The sequence below is a fragment of the Panthera onca genome, chromosome B4, assembly GCF_046562875.1.
Source record: "Panthera onca isolate mPanOnc1 chromosome B4, mPanOnc1 haplotype 2, whole genome shotgun sequence".
Classification (NCBI taxonomy): Eukaryota; Metazoa; Chordata; class Mammalia; order Carnivora; family Felidae; genus Panthera; species Panthera onca.
Window position 1 is genome coordinate 121,089,109 of NC_138345.1, and position 16,148 is coordinate 121,105,256.

Sequence of the window (16,148 nt, forward strand, 5' to 3'; positions counted from 1 at the left end):
TCAGCAAAGTGATCCTATGGTTTCAGCAAAGTGATTTCTTTTTGGCTCTTCTTGATTTAATAGAAATTAGAAGTCCCAGATTAGACTATGACCTTCTAGCTAACGGACCAGATAGCACCCCTGGCTCTTACCCTAAATGTCAGTTGCTCCTAGTCATTGTGATAGCCCAAATAACCCTGCTATGGGTTGAATTGTGTTCTCCAAAAAGATATATTTAAGTCCTAGCCCCCAGCACCTGTGCAAATGACTTTACTTGGAAATAGGGTCTTTGAAGACATAATCAAGTTAAGATAAGGCCATAATGGATTCCCAGTGTGACTGGTGTCTTTACAAGAAGAGAAAATGTAAAGACAGACACAGGGTAGAATGCCATATGAAGACAGGCAGGGATATTGGAACAGTGCCTTCACAAGCCAAGGGATGCCAAAGATTACCCAGGCGCTAAGAAGAGAGGCATAGAAGATGCTCTCCCTCAGAGCCTCCAGTAGGAACTAACCCTGACAACACCTGATTTTGGACTTCTAACCCCTAGAACTGTAACAGAATAAATTTGCTGTTTTAAGCTCCCCCCCCCCCAAAAAAAAGGCATATTAGGGCCAAATCCCAGTTCTGTCTTTTACTAGCCATGTGACTCCTCTTCAACCTCAGATTTCCTATTCATAGGATGATGAAAATAATACTAACCTGGACAGACTTTTTAGAAAATAAAACATAGTACCTAACATGTAATAAATTTTTACTGTACAGTGACTAAATAGTATAGTATTTCAACCCTGTTATGGAACCCAAGGTATGCAGCTTAAAGGAGAGATTTTCCTGCATAAGACTCTCTAAATGCCTTAAGAAGGTGACAAAAAATAGAAACTCAGTGGGTTTTTTCTTCCTATTTGCAAAATGTTTACCATGGTTATACTTTCAAAAAAAAAAAAAAACCTGTATCAGGATGACTAAAGTTAATTGCCAAAATACACAAAAAAACAAAACCTAGATGTTTAATAGAACCCATGCACATGAAGCTCAACCAGGTGTTTCTGGTTGTCAGCCTTCTATGTGGTCATTTAAGTACCCAGGTTCCTTTTATTTTGTGGCTCTATCCTGGTTGGGATCCTTAGAGTCCTCTCCATTCATCCCTCAAAAGGAGTAAAGAAACATAGAGATGATAAACGTACTTCCTAATTATTTAGTCCCAAGCTGACATATGTCACTTCTACTTCCTTTCCATTTTCCAAAACTTGGCTACATCTAACTGTAATAAAGGCCAGGAAATGTAATCTAACTATGCCTAGAAAGATAAGAAATGGTTCTTGGTAAATGCATAGAAGTCTGCCACAAATTGATTTGAAATTGATAACAAGTATTCTATTTAAAGAAATGATCATAACATGGCCCACAGAACACTGTTACATCCTTTTTGTGTCCTTTATGAGCTCATGTGACAACCTTCTCAACTGTGTACAATTCCGAGCCAATGGTGTTCTGCTATATGAACACAAACCTACCTGAACACTAACCTTGACCCTACTGGTACTTAAAAGGCAGAAGTCTCAGATTTTTCTAATGTGTCAACTAATGTTGTGAGAAGATTGTTATTTGGGATTGATGTTAATACCTCAGATGAGTTTCATTTGTGGGTAGGTTAGATAGTAGTACAGAGTATTACAAAGTAGAAAAGGGAGAGAAGAGAGCATGCAAAAGTCTGTCTTATAACTAAAACTAATAAAGCTTTAGATATTGTGGCTTGATACTGCCCCTACCTAAAATCTGTAAGGGAAGTAACTCATAAGTTTTTTTTTTCATCTTTGTGCTTCATGCAATGTCAGTGATTAAATGGGAGAAGCATGCCAGGCGGCAGATAGCTCTACGTGGTCACTCAGGGACTCATAGTCCTACAAACAAGTTGCTGGTCATCCTCCAGGCCTTGGCATCATTTGCATGGTCTCAGCTGAGTCTCTTGGGTTCCACCTATCCAAAAGGGTAAAGAGAATATCTTAAGATATCGACAGGCAAGTGACATACATCACATTACTTCTGTTCACACTCCACCAGTGAGAAGTGTTCTCTGGCCATATCTAACAGCAAGGACATCTGGGAAATACAATATAATGGGCAGCCATGACATCAGCAGCAGTCCTTTTACTGTGGAACAAGGCAAGAATGCGTCTTAGAGGACAATAGGTAGTCTTTGCCACAGGGTCCATGCAACCAAATAGTGAGAGTGCTAATTAGACCAGAATGATATTATATTTCAAGGCAAAAGAGAAACACAAAAGTTTCAACTTTTCATCTTAGGAAGTTATTATTTATTTAACTGACACTGATGTATAAAAACACTCACAAGATATAGTTGCATATTTTTCAAACATATACCATAATGCCTTAAAGGTTTAGACAAATAAGAGTAATTTGCCATATTATTCTCATTTTCATGACAACATGTCAACTGTACATTTACTGTGCCTCTGTGGGTTTAGTTACTGTGATGAACCCTGGGGATATAAAGATAAAGACAGCAAAGATTTAGCCCTTATTCTCAAGAAGCCCACAAGCTAGTGGTAGAAACTATCCAATTTTTCTATTGTTTTTTAAGTGGTGAATCCTGTGCTCAGCACTGACCCAGAATTATCTGCACAACTCACCATGGGTTTAGAGAAGGTTCAAAGGGAGTGGTTGCAGAACACATAGGGACAAATCTGGAAGCAAGAGTAGGAGTTGGCTAAGTAGACTCAAATAGGGAAGAACATTATAAGCTGAAGAAATAGTGTGGGCAAAGCTAAGAAGGTTATGCAATAGCTCAGGTGTGAAAACTGCTGGTGAGTTAGCCTGGCGTCTAGGGTGCAAGTTAGGGCAGAGAGAGTTAGGCACAGGCAGGGTCATTAGGAGCCTTGCATCCTGGGCCTCTGTAGTTGGTGTGGCTCCTTGACACCCAGGAAAACTGGTCATACCTTGTTTTAGAAAAACCATTATCTCCATAGAAAGATAGATAGGAATCTAAGGAGTTCAAATGCTAGAAGTAAAGTTAAGCCTTCTGATGCTTTGAAAAAAAAAAAAAAGGAGATATTTTTAGACCAAATTTTTATAGGAAGGATTCCGTATAGCAGAGTTTTAAGTGTTTTGAGGATCAACCCATAAAATAAATAATACTTCTTTTTTTTTTCAATATATGAAATTTATTGTCAAATTGGTTTCCATACAACACCCAGTGCTCATCCCAAAATGTGCCCTCCTCAATACCCATCACCCACCCTCCCCTCCCTCCCACCCCCCATCAATCCTCAGTTCTCAGTTTTTAAGAGTCTCTTATGCTTTGGCTCTCTCCCACTCTAACCTCTTTTTTTTTTTTGTTCCTTCCCCTCCCCCATGGGTTTCTATTAAGTTTCTCAGGATCCACATAAGAGTGAAAACATATGGTATCTGTCTTTCTCTGTATGGCTTATTCACTTAGCATCACACTCTCCAGTTCCATCCACGTTGCTACAAAGGGCCATAGTTCATTCTTTCTCATTGCCCTGTAGTACTCCATTGTGTATATAAACCACAATTTCTTTATCCATTCATCAGTTGATGGCCATTTAGGCTCTTTCCATAATTTGGCTATTGTTGAGAGTGCTGCTATAAACATTGGGGTACAAGTGCCCCTAAGCATCAGTACTCCTGTATCCCTTGGGTAAATTCCTAGCAGTGCTATTGCTGGGTCATAGGGTAGGTCTATTTTTAATTTTCTGAGGAACCTCCACACTGTATTCCAGAGCGGCTGCACCAGTTTGCATTCCCACCAACAGTGCAAGAGGGTTCCCATTTCTCCACATCCTCTCCAGCATCTATAGTCCTGATTTGTTCATTTTGGCCACTCTGACTGGCGTGAGGTGATATCTGAGTGTGGTTTTGATTTGTATTTCCCTGATAAGGAGCGACGTTGAGCATCTTTTCTAGTGCCTGTTGACCATCCAGATGTCTTCTTTAGAGAAGTGTCTATTCATGTTTTCTGCCCATTTCTTCACTGGATTATTTGTTTTTCGGGTGTGGAGTTTGGTGAGCTCTTTATAGATTTTGGATACTAGCCCTTTGTCTGATATGTCATTTGCAAATATCTTTTCCCATTCCGTTGGTTGCCTTTTAGTTTTGTTGGTTGTCTCCTTTGCAGTGCAGAAGCTTTTTATCTTCATAAGGTCCTAGTAATTCATTTTTGCTTTTAACTCCCTTGCCTTTGGGGATGTGTCGAGTAAGAGATTGCTACGGCTGAGGTCAGAGAGGTCTTTTCCTGCTTTCTCCTCTAGGGTTTTGATGGTTTCCTGTCTCACATTCAGGTCCTTTATCCATTTTGAGTTTATTTTTGTGAATGGTGTGAGAAAGTGGTCTAGTTTCAACCTTCTGCATGTTGCTGTCCAGTTCTCCCAGCACCATTTGTTAAAGAGACTGTCTTCTTTCCATTGGATGTTCTTTCCTGCTTTGTCAAAGATGAGTTGGCCATCCTTTTGTGGGTCTAGTTCTGGGGTTTCTATTCTATTCCATTGGTCTATGTGTCTGTTTTTGTGCCAATACCATGCTGTCCTGATGATTACAGCTTTGTAGTAGAGGCTAAAGTCTGGGATTGTGATGCCTCCTGCTTTGGTCTTCTTCTTCAAAATTACTTTGGCTATTCGGGGCCTTTTGTGGTTCCATATGAATTTTAGGACTGCTTGTTCTAGTTTCGAGAAGAATGCTGGTGCAATTCTGATTGGGATTGCATTGAATGTGTAGATAGCTTTGGGTAGTATTGACATTTTGACAATATTTATTTTTCCAATCCATGAGCAGGGAATGTCTTTTCATTTCTTTATATCTTCTTTACTTTCCTTCATAAGCTTTCTATAGTTTTCAGCATACAGATCTTTTACATCTTTGGTTAGATTTATTCCTAGGTATTTTATGCTTCTTGGTGCAATTGTGAATGGGATCAGTTTCTTTATTTCTCTTTCTGTTGCTTCATTGTTAGTGTATAAGAATGCAACTGATTTCTGTACATTGATTTTGTATCCTGCAACTTTGCTGAATTCATGTATCAGTTCTAGCAGACTTTTGGTGGAGTCTATCAGATTTTCCATGTATAGTATCATATCATCTGCAAAAAGTGAAAGCTTGACTTCATCTTTGCCAATGTTGATGCCTTTGATTTCCTTTTGTTGTCTGATTGCTGATGCTAGAATTTCCAACACTATGGTAAACAACAGCAGTGAGAGTGGGCATCTCTGTCATGTTCCTGATCTCAGGGAAAAAGCTCTCAGTTTTTCCCCGTTGAGGATGATGTTAGCTGTGGGCTTTTCATAAATGGCTTTTATGATGTTTAAGTATGTTCCTCCTATCCCGACTTTCTCAAGGGTTTTTATTAAGAAAGGGTGCTGGATTTTGTCAAAGGCCTTTTCTGCATCGATTGACAGGATCATATGGTTCTTATCTTTTCTTTTATTAATGTGATATACACGTTGATTGATTTGCGAATGTTGAACCAGACCTGCAGCCCAGGAATGAATCCCACTTGATCATGGTGAATAATTCTTTTTATATGCTGTTGAATTTGATTTGCTAGTATCTTATTGAGAATTTTTGCATCCATATTCACCAGGGATATTGGCCTGTAGTTCTCTTTTTTTACTGGGTCTCTGTCTGGTTTAGGAATCAAAGTAATACTGGCTTCATAGAATGAGTCTGGAAGTTTTCCTTCTCTTTCTATTTCTTGGAATAGCTTGAGAAGGATAGGTATTATCTCTGCTTTAAACGTCTGGTAGAACTCCCCTGGGAAGCCATCTGGTCCTGGACTCTTATTTGTTGGGAGATTTTTGATAACCGATTCAGTTTCTTCGCTGGTTATGGGTGTGTTCAAGCTTTCTATTTCCTCCTGATTGAGTTTTGGAAGAGTGTGGGTGTTTAGGAATTTGTCCATTTCTTCCAGGTTGTCCAATTTGTTGGCATATAATTTTTCATAGTATTCCCTGATAATTGTTTGTATCTCTGAGGGATTAGTTGTAATAATTCCATTTTCATTCATGATTTTATCTATTTGGGTCATCTCCCTTTTCTTTTTGAGAAGCCTGGCTAGAGGTTTGTCAATTTTGTTTATTTTTTCAAAAAACCAACTCTTGGTTTCGTTGATCTGCTCTACAGTTTTTTTAGATTCTATATTGTTTATTTCTGCTCTGATCTTTATTATTTTCTTCTGCTGCTGGGTTTAGGCTGCCTTTGCTGTTCTGCTTCTATTTCCTTTAGGTGTGCTGTTAGATTTTGTATTTGGGATTTTTCTTGTTTCTTGAGATAGGCCTGGATTGCAATGTATTTTCCTCTCAGGACTGCCTTCGCTGCATCCCAAAGCGTCTGGATTGTTGTATTTTCATTTTCGTTTGTTTCCATATATTTTTTAATTTCTTCTCTAATTGCCTGGTTGACCCACTCATTCTTTAGTAGGATGTTCTTTTTTTTTTTTATGTTTGTTTATTTATTTATTTATTTATTTATTTATTTTTTAATATATGAAATTTACTGTCAAATTGGTTTCCATACAACACCCAGTGCTCATCCCAAAAGGTGCCCTCCTCAATACCCATCACCCACCCTCCCCTCCCTCCCACCCCCCATTGACCCTCAGTTTGTTCTCAGTTTTTAACAGTCTCTTATGCTTTGGCTCTCTCCCACTCTAACCTCTTTTTTTTTTTTTTCCTTCCCCTCCCCCATGGGTTTCTGTTACGTTTCTCAGGATCCACATAAGAGTGAAAACATATGGTATCTGTCTTTCTCTGTATGGCTTATTCACTTAGCATCACACTCTCCAGTTCCATCCACGTTGCTACAAAAGGCCATATTTCATTTTTTCTCATTGCCACGTAGTATTCCATTGTGTATATAAACCACAATTTCTTTATCCATTCATCAGTTGATGGCCATTTAGGCTCTTTCCATAATTTGGCTATTGTTGAGAGTGCTGCTATAAACATTGGGGTACAAGTGCCCCTAAGCATCAGTACTCCTGTATCCCTTGGATAAATTCCTAGCAGTGCTATTGCTGGGTCATAGGGTAGGTCTATTTTTAATTTTCTGAGGAACCTCCACACTGTATTCCAGAGTGGCTGCACCAATTTGCATTCCCACCAACAGTGCAAGAGGGTTCCCGTTTCTCCACAGTGGAGTGTTAAAGTCCCCTGCAATTACCACATTCTTATCAATAAGGTTGCTTTTGTTTATGAGTAATTGTTTTATATATTTGGGGGCTCCCGTATTCGGCGCATAGACATTTATAACAGCTCTTCCTGATGGATAGACCCTGTAATTATTATATAATGCCCTTCTTCATCTCTTGTTACAGTCTTTAATTTAAAGTCTAGTTTGTCTGATATAAGTATGGCTACCCCAGCTTTCTTTTGGCTTCCAGTAGCATGATAAATAGTTCTCCATCCCCTCACTCTCAATCTAAAGGTGTCCTCAGGTCTAAAATGAGTCTCTTGTAGACAGCAAATAGATGGGTCTTGTTTTTTTTATCCATTCTGATACCCTGTGTCTTTTGGTTGGTGCATTTAGTCCATTTACATTCAGTGTTATTATAGAAAGATATGGGTTTAGAGTCATTGTGATATCCATAGGTTTCATGCTTGTAGCGATGTCTCTGGTACTTTGTCTCACAGGATTCCCCTTAGGATCTCTTGTAGGCCTGGTTTAGTGGTGACGAATTCCTTCAGTTTTTGTTTGTTTGGGAAGACCTTTATCTCTCCTTCTATTCTAAATGACAGACTTGCTGGAGAAAGGATTCTCGGCTGCATATTTTTTCTGTTCATCACCTTGAAGATCTCCTGCCATGCCTTTCTGGCCTGCCAAGTTTCAAAAGAGAGATCAGTCACGAGTCTTATAGGTCTCCCTTTATATGTTAGGGCACGTTTATCCCTTGCTGCTTTCAGAATTTTCTCTTTATCCTTGTTTTGCCAGTTTCACTATGATATGTCATGCAGAAGATCAATTCAAGTTATGTCTGAAGGGAGTTCTCTGTGCCTCTTGGATTTCAATGCCTTTTTCCTTCCCCAGTTCAGGGAAGTTCTCAGCTATTATTTCTTCAAGTACACCTTCAGCACCTTTCCCTCTCTCTTCCTCCTCTGGGATACCAATTATGTGTACATTATTTCTTTTTAGTGTATCACTTAGTTCTCTAATTTTCCCCTCATACTCCTGGACTTTTTTATCTCTCTTTTTCTCAGCTTCCTCTTTTTCCATAATTTTATCTTCTAGTTCACCTATTCTCTCCTCTGCCTCTTCAATCCGAGCCGTGGTCGTTTCCATTTTATTTTGCATGTCGTTTAAAGCGTTTTTCAGCTCCTCCTGACTGTTCCTTAGTCCCTTGATCTCTGTAGCAAGAGATTCTCTGCTGTCCTCTATACTGTTTTCAAGCCCAGTGATTAATTTTATGACTATTTTTCTAAATTCACTTTCTGTTATATTATTTAAATCCTTTTTGATCAGTTCATTAGCTGTTGTTATTTCCTGGAGATTCTTTTGAGGCGAATTCTTCCGTTTGGTCATTTTGGATAGTCCCTGGAGTGGTGGGGACCTGCAGGGCACTTCCCCTGTGCTGTGGTGTATAAATGGAGTTGGTGGGCGGAGTCGCAGTCAGCCCTGATGTCTGCCCCCAGCCCACCGCTGGGCCCACAGTCAGACTGGTGTGTGCCTTCTCTTCCCCTCTCCTAGGGGCGGGATTCACTGTGGGGTGGCGTGGCCCATCTGGGCTACTTGTACACTGCCGGGCTTGTGGTGCTGGGGATCTGGTGTATTAGCTGGGGTGGGTAGGCAAGGTGCACGGGGGCAGGAGGGGCAGGCTTAGCTCGCTTCTCCTTAGGTGATCCACTTCAGGATGGGCCCTGTGGCAGCAGGAGGGAGTCAGACCCGCTGCCGGAGGGGTGGCTCCGCAGAAGCACAGAGTTGGGTGTTGTGCAGAGCAAGCAAGTTCCCTGGCAGGAACCAGTTCCCTTTGGGATTTTGGCTGGGGGATGGGCGAGGGAGATGGCGCTGGTGAGTGCCTTTGTTCCCCGCCAAACTGAGCTCTGTCGTCCCGGGGCTCAGCAACTCTCCCTCCCTTTGTCCTCCAGCCTTCCCTCTTTCCGAGCAGAGCTGTTAACTTATGACCTCCCAGATGCTAAGTCCCGCTTGCTGTCGGAACACAGTCCGTCTGGCCCCTCCGCTTTTGCAAGCCAGACTCGGGGGCTCTGCTTGGCCAGTGTGCAGCCCCTCTGCCCCGGCTCCCTCCCGCCAGTCCGTGGAGCGCGCACCGCTTCTCCGCCCTTCCTACCCTCTTCCGTGGGCCTCTCGTCTGCGCTTGGCTCCGGAGACTCCGTTCTGCTAGTCTTCTGGTGGTTTTCTGGGTTATTTAGGCAGGTGTAGGTGGAATCTAAGTGATGAGCAGGACGCGCGGTGAACCCAGCGTCCTCCTATGCCGCCATCTTCCGGCGATCCTCCAAGAAATAATAACTTCTTAATCAAACATATAGTACTGAGTGCTATAGTAGTATAAGACAAAAGAGATATATTAACAACAAGCCAGCTTCAAAGGAGACAAAGAGGAAAATGTGAACTCCTTTGTAGGGCAGCATATAACTGGAGACAATCAAAGTACATTGGGCTCCTAGGGCTGTGAGTGTTTAGACAAAGCGATTTAAATCATGGAATAGTAAGGGTATGGGATTTAAAAAAAAGGGGGGGAGGTTATGAAATTGAAGCTTTTCCCTGAAGGAGACAACCTAATATTCAATTATATCATAGTTCATGGTAAGAAGTTCTTCCTCAGATGCAGATTCCTCAGATGCAGAAGCAGATTCTTCCCCAGATTCATTTTCACACAAAAACGCAAAAGATTGGCAATTGTGCAAGCAACTAACTTCTTCTCATCCTCCCAAGTTCTAGAATGGAAGGGAGGAGAGGATTATTAGCCACAAAAGGGAATTCCTTGTTAGAGTTTCTCTCTCCTCCATGCAGAGTTCAGCACGTACTGGGGGGAAGAAAGGTGGTGGAATATTTCTGACAGCCACTGGTTTGTCTTAGAAGTCAGTTCCTCTGGGTGAGAACCACAGATGCGTTGGTAGGTTTTGGTGAGAGTAGCAACAGCCAGGAAGACAGATTGGATATGTATCCTGTGGCCTTAGGCTTTTCAGAATGGTCCCCCATCAAGCCTCTCTGAGGCCACAGAATACAGTCCTGACTTTTAATGAAGAATAACCACATATTCAAGGACTGGCTGCTTTTTCTCTTCAAGACCAGGGGACACTCCGGAGACAAAAAAAAAGAGATAAAGTCTTTAGCCAGTGCCATTTGCTTGAGAGTCCAGAGGACCTAATAAAAGAATTGTCCCAGGGACCCCATGCAAAGACAAGATAATTTGGTAAGGCAGAACAAGTGTAGAGAAAATAGTTAACGTAACAGGCCTGCTTTAGAAAATCCTGCTCACCAGCTTGGCTCTTGGCCCTTGCCTCTGTAATTCTTAAGTACACAGCAAGGCGAGAGAGAGAGAGAGAGAGATCTACCAATTCTGTGTCCTGGGTGTCTCTGTAATATCCTTAGTTGAATTCATCCTCAAAGTTTGAGTGTGTGTGTGTGTGTGTGTGTGTGTGTGTGTGTGTGTGTCCTATCATTTAGCTTATGACTTCCAAGGCAGCAAGATTATGCCTTGATTATTTTTCTTTCCTCTCTGTCATTGTATAATGCTCAATAATTGATTTTGGCAGATAATTTTTAACTGAATTGAGTAGAAAGTTACTTTGGCTGAATGAGGGTAACCTCCAGATTTCCCTGGGTGTAAAGGCCAGCTACCCCACACCTCGTTGAAAAAGGTTCTTAGAATTTGCACACTTTTTCCTTTAATGTGACAACCAAGAAATAGTTTGGAGAAAAAGGGTAAAAGGGCTTCTTTCAGTAAAACAGCAAAATACATTTTACATAGCTATTGTGGTGAGGATGATTTGGCAGACAAGAAATCACTGCCAGTCAAATCCATGTGAACTGCTAAGTTTTATTTTTGCTTTTATGCCCCTACCTGCTCCTCACTTTTAAAAATAAATACTCTTGTCAATAAGAGAGATGCTGGTAACCTAGTTTTCTGTATTCTTGTATACCAGGAGCTTTGTCATTCTAATAAGTCTGTTCTGCCTCAACTTGGAAATCAGCTTAATATAATTCTAAATGAAATAGCTAATTTTTCATTATGTTTGACACAAACTTAGTAATTCTCAGAAGTGGTCCTTGTTAAATGGGGGTTAGCTAGAAATTCTGATATTCAAGGATGCTTACACAAACAACTGTCATTCTCTGCAATGACTTCATTATTCAGTGACAGTTAACAGCATTGTTTTATTCAAAAACGTCTTTGTCTTTCTCTGCTTGTTCCAGCAACAGTTTTCCTGGAGTTTTGGAAAAGAAGGCGAGCAGTAATTGCTTATGACTGGGATTTGATAGACTGGGAAGAAGAGGAGGTTTGTATTATTTACCTCAGAATTTTTCAAAAAGCCAATCAACAAACACACAGTCCCCCTGAGTATATCACTCTATGCTGACAGAAGTCAGGTTTCTTCACAAAGCATTTCAATACCTGTCTTTGCAAAAAACTTCAGGTAGTATAAAAACTAGCAGAATTTAAAAGAAAAAAAAGACACGGTGCCTGGATGCCTGAGTTGGTTAACCATCTGACTCGTAGTTTTGGCTCAGGTCATGATCTCACAGTTTGTGAGTTCAAGCCCTTCATCGGGCTCCAAGCGGACAGCATGGAGCCTGCTTGGGATTCCTTCTCTCTTCCTCTCTCTCTCTCTCTGCCCCTCCCCCCTCACTTTCAAAATAAATAAATAAACTGACAGAAAGAAAGAAAGAAAGAAAGAAAGAAAGAAAGAAAGAAAGAAAAAAAACATTTTGATTGCAAAGCATCACTTGTAGGTAGAGACATCAGAATAATTAGTAGTAAGATTTGTTTAGTTTTCTTAAACAGTATCCATTTTCTTTACTTCAGCGGAGAGTATTAGTTTTACAACTCTAGGTACATGGAAGCAACCCTCATAAGAGAACTCCAAGGAAATGTTTCTCTGAGCTCTCCAGAGCCCTGCACAGTGCCCAGAGCTGCACAGACTCAGAAGTATGACCTCAAGTTGGTGAACACTGAGCAGAAACCACTCCTCAAGAGGCCTCATTGGTAGAAGCGGCTAAATGCCTCTTATTCTAGCCTGTCATGCTCAGATTGCTGTGCAGAAAAGCCCCAGCTTGCTACATGACTTCATGGATAACCCAGGGTAACCATTTGCTGGGGCTGCCATAACAAAGTACCACACACTGAGTGGCTTAAACAACAGAAATTTAGGTGCTCACATTTCTGGAAGCTAGAAGTCTGAAATCAAAGCATTGGCAGAGTTGATTTCTTCTGAGGGCTGTGGGGGAGGGATCTGTTGCAAGCTCCTCTCCTTGGCTTGTAGATGGCCATGTACTCCCTATGTCTTCACATAGTCCTCTCTCTGTGCATGTCTGTGTCTAAAATTTTTTTTTTATAAAGAACCAGTCCTATTGGATTAGGGGGCCACTCTTCACTTGACCTTAATGACCTCCGTAAGAACTCTGTCCAAATACAGTCACAATCGGAGGTACTGCAAATTATGGCTTCAACAAATGAATTTGCAGGGGTTGGGAGCAGAGACACAATTTAGCCCATAAAACCCAGAGACACAGGTCTGGCTCAGTGATTGGCCTCAGCCTCTGGATAATTAACTGGATAACAGTGACTCTTAGATGACACAGCCTTATAAACTCAGAGTTTCCCAAAGAAGCAGAAGATTCTAGGTCTGTTCTGTTTATATCCTCAAGTGTAACTGCCTAAAATAAGTAAAAGAAGGCAGAACCTATTTATCATTGTATCTCCCCCTGTCCTTCCCCATTACCTGCCCCTGAGTGAAGGCCAGCCTTGGGCTTATTCTGCAGCAGGAGCAAGGCTGCCCTTCCTCCTACACAGGCAGGCTACTGCCAAATTCTGTCCAGTATCCATAACCACTCTTCAGTCAGCTCCTTCTTCACTTTCTGTCTCTCCCTCCATCGGAGTCTTGAGCATTTCTTTCTGGATTAACTCAATCTCCATTTTATCAGACTTGCCACTCATTTTCCCTCCTCTTGCAAGACATTCAAATAGAACAGGTACTTAATTAACTGGAACCACTTCAGGATACCCTCTTGCTGATTTCCTGTTTCTAATCCCATAATTGCTTTTTAGTCAGAAGCTTTTCACATTAGATGGGTCTCAACTAAATAAAACAAAGCCTCAGCTTGATTTCGAATTAGAGTTGCCTTGATTTTAGCTGGAGGTGATGGGTATTGAGGAGGGCACCTTTTGGGATGAGCACTGGGTGTTGTATGGAAACCAATTTGACAGTAAATTTCATATATTAAAAAATAAAATTAAAAAAAAAAAAAAAAAAAAAAAGAAAGATGTTTACCTGCTATTCAATACCAATTAATACATTTAAAATCTACTGAATAAAGGTGAATGACTCTTATAGGAGCTTATTAAAAGATAGATTCACCATGTTTTGGGCTGCCTCAATTGAAAAAAAAAATTTTAAGATTTTTAAGTAATCTCTATACCCAATGTGGGGCTCAAAGTTACAACACCGAGTTCAAGAGTTGCATGATCCACCAACTGAGCCAGCCAGGAGCCCCCCCAAAAAAATGTTTTTGTAATTGTAGGAGGAAACTAAAAATTATATTGCCATTATAACTCACAACATGGATTGTGGACACTTTGGTGTTAAGAAATTTTCTTTGTCCTGTGTCTGTCTCATTCCCTGGTAATAAAAGTAAAAGCTTAATAGTTATTTCATACTACTAGGGACAAAGAGAAATGGTCCCTTTTCTCATTCTGTTTGTTTCTTCTAGCACAGCTTAATATGATAACAGAGGCACTTAACTATTAGTCTAAATTATACTGCCTTGGGGAACCTGGGTAGCTCAGTCAGTTAAGCTTCCAGCTCTTAATCTTGGCTCAGGTCCTGATCTCATGGTTCATGAGATTGAGCCCCCATGGAGCCTGCTTGGGATTCTCTCTCTTCCTCTCTCTCTGCCCCTCCCCTACTCACATGCACACTGTCTCTCTCAAATAAACTTTAAAAAAATAAAATAAATTACACTGCCTTGATGATAATAAGTCTAGATCATCATCCTTTAGATTTTCTTCAAGTGGCCAATTTCCAAACATTTAAACCTGGGTCTCTGAGCTCACCTCACTGATTGATTAGTGTGGTAGCTGTTGATTCAGTTTTACAGTAGAATAAAAAAGTTTTTTATTGTGTGCATATCTCTCCATTGCATAAAAATATGTCTGTTTGTTCTTTAGGAAGAAATACGGCCCCAGTTTGAAGCCAAGTACTCCAAGAAAGAGCGGATGAATCCCATTTCAGGAAAGCCAGAACCCTATCAGGCATTTGCAGATAAATGCAGCCGACTTATCGTTTCTGCATCTGGGATATTTTTTATGGTTCGAAATTTTTCTACAAAACTCTTTGTTTCATAAAGTACAAACCTATAGCGTGGTAACAACAATAATCATAGCAGGCCTTTGCATAATTCCACAAAACATTTTTACACATTCTTGCTGTGTAATACAGCGACTCCGTGAGGTGGTTGGAGATGGTACTGCTGTCCCCAAGTCACAGATGGAGCAACTGAGACTCCAGAAGGTGAAGGGCTTGTTCGGAGTCAGCCAGTAAATAACCCAGGGCTCCAGTTCTTTCTGCTCGCCTCCCTATTCCATGCCGAAAGGAAGTAAATTTGAGATAGGACCTGCAGCAGTGTTGGTCAGGCTTTTTGCTTGTCGTTCCTGCATAAGAAATACATTATCTGTCATGACCCAGTATATTCTGTGCCAGTAGATGTATAGAACTAGAGTAACTGAAACAATGCAATATGCAGTGAACACTGATTTTTCGTTTGTTTTACTATGGTCTTTTTTTTAAATACCAGCTATAATACCCCTAAAATTGATTTCCAGATTCACTAATGGTTCTGTCAATTTGAAAAACACTAACTTGAACCTGCATTGTTGACTTTTCCTAAAAAGAAGTCATTCAGTAATCAGCTTCGACCCTGTTAATTACTGAACAAAACTTACTCATATTTTCCGAAATGTCATTTTAGAACAGTAAGGGGTTATTAGGATTCTCCTCTCCTCTTTTCAAATAGTAAGTGTGTAAGTAAGTATCATAGATCATTATATCAGGAAGAACAAGGTGACAGCAAATCTAGACACTTGACCCCCTTTTAGCCGGAAATAAACTGGGAAGATGAAAGCGTAGGCAGCATGCCCAGGAATCTCTTGGCTCAGACCAAGATTCAGATCCATACCTTTCTACAGACACTGCTCTGTAAGCAGTTGTGCCTGCCTTGCCTTCCATAAGCAAAGTCATATTTACCGTCTTGTTTTTTAAGTTTCTTATAAGATCTATAGATGTAGAGTAAGGACTCAGACCTGACTTCTGACTGACTGGGTCCAACAAGCTCTCCATTCCACCACATTGCCATCCTTGTCTGAAAATCAATGTAGATTTCACCTATCTTCCCATCCATAGCTCGAGGATTAAGATGTGGGCAGTTGTTGTTGTATTTTGGCCAGTTGCAGCTAGAGTTCATGCCCAAGCTTTTAGAGCATGTCACCTATAGGAAGCCAAAATAAGTTTTAGTAAAACAGAGGAATGCTTTTATAAAGAAAGCAGTCTGTAACTCAGCAACGTCCATCCTGAGGCCCAGCTTAAAGTAGATTAAGGTCTTTAATATATTGAATCACCTAATGAAAGACAAAAAACTTTTTGGAATCTCAGATTCCCAGTAGATAGAAGACATGTCATATTCTTCTCAAATACAATGAAATCTTCAGAGAAAGATTCCTCATTTCAGTGTTTATAAATGATTAATAAAAGATTATGTACCTATCATGTAGTTGGTGTATTCAGCAACAAATAGCTGAACACTTACTGTGCACCTGTAATTAAGTTAAGGTGCCATGGAAACCGTGGTATGCAAAACAGATGCCATACCTGCCCTAATGGAAATTACAGTGGTTCCCCCCCCCCCCACCCCTTTATCTGCAGTTTTGCTTTCTAGGGTTTTAGTTACCTACAGTCAACCCCAGG

At 40.7% G+C, this 16,148-nt stretch overlaps 1 protein-coding gene across 6 annotated transcripts in view; it reads left to right on the top strand.

The window, feature by feature from the left end:
- Positions 1–16,148, top strand: part of ANO4 (anoctamin 4) — a 416,532-nt gene that overhangs the window by 346,506 nt on the left and 53,878 nt on the right. For all 6 annotated transcript variants that reach the window (XM_060656635.2, XM_060656636.2, XM_060656637.2 and 3 more), the window contains 2 exons: positions 11,386–11,468; positions 14,357–14,497. In XM_060656635.2, coding sequence (XP_060512618.1) covers positions 11,386–11,468; positions 14,357–14,497 — 224 coding nt within the window. The remainder of the gene's footprint in view (positions 1–11,385; positions 11,469–14,356; positions 14,498–16,148) is intronic.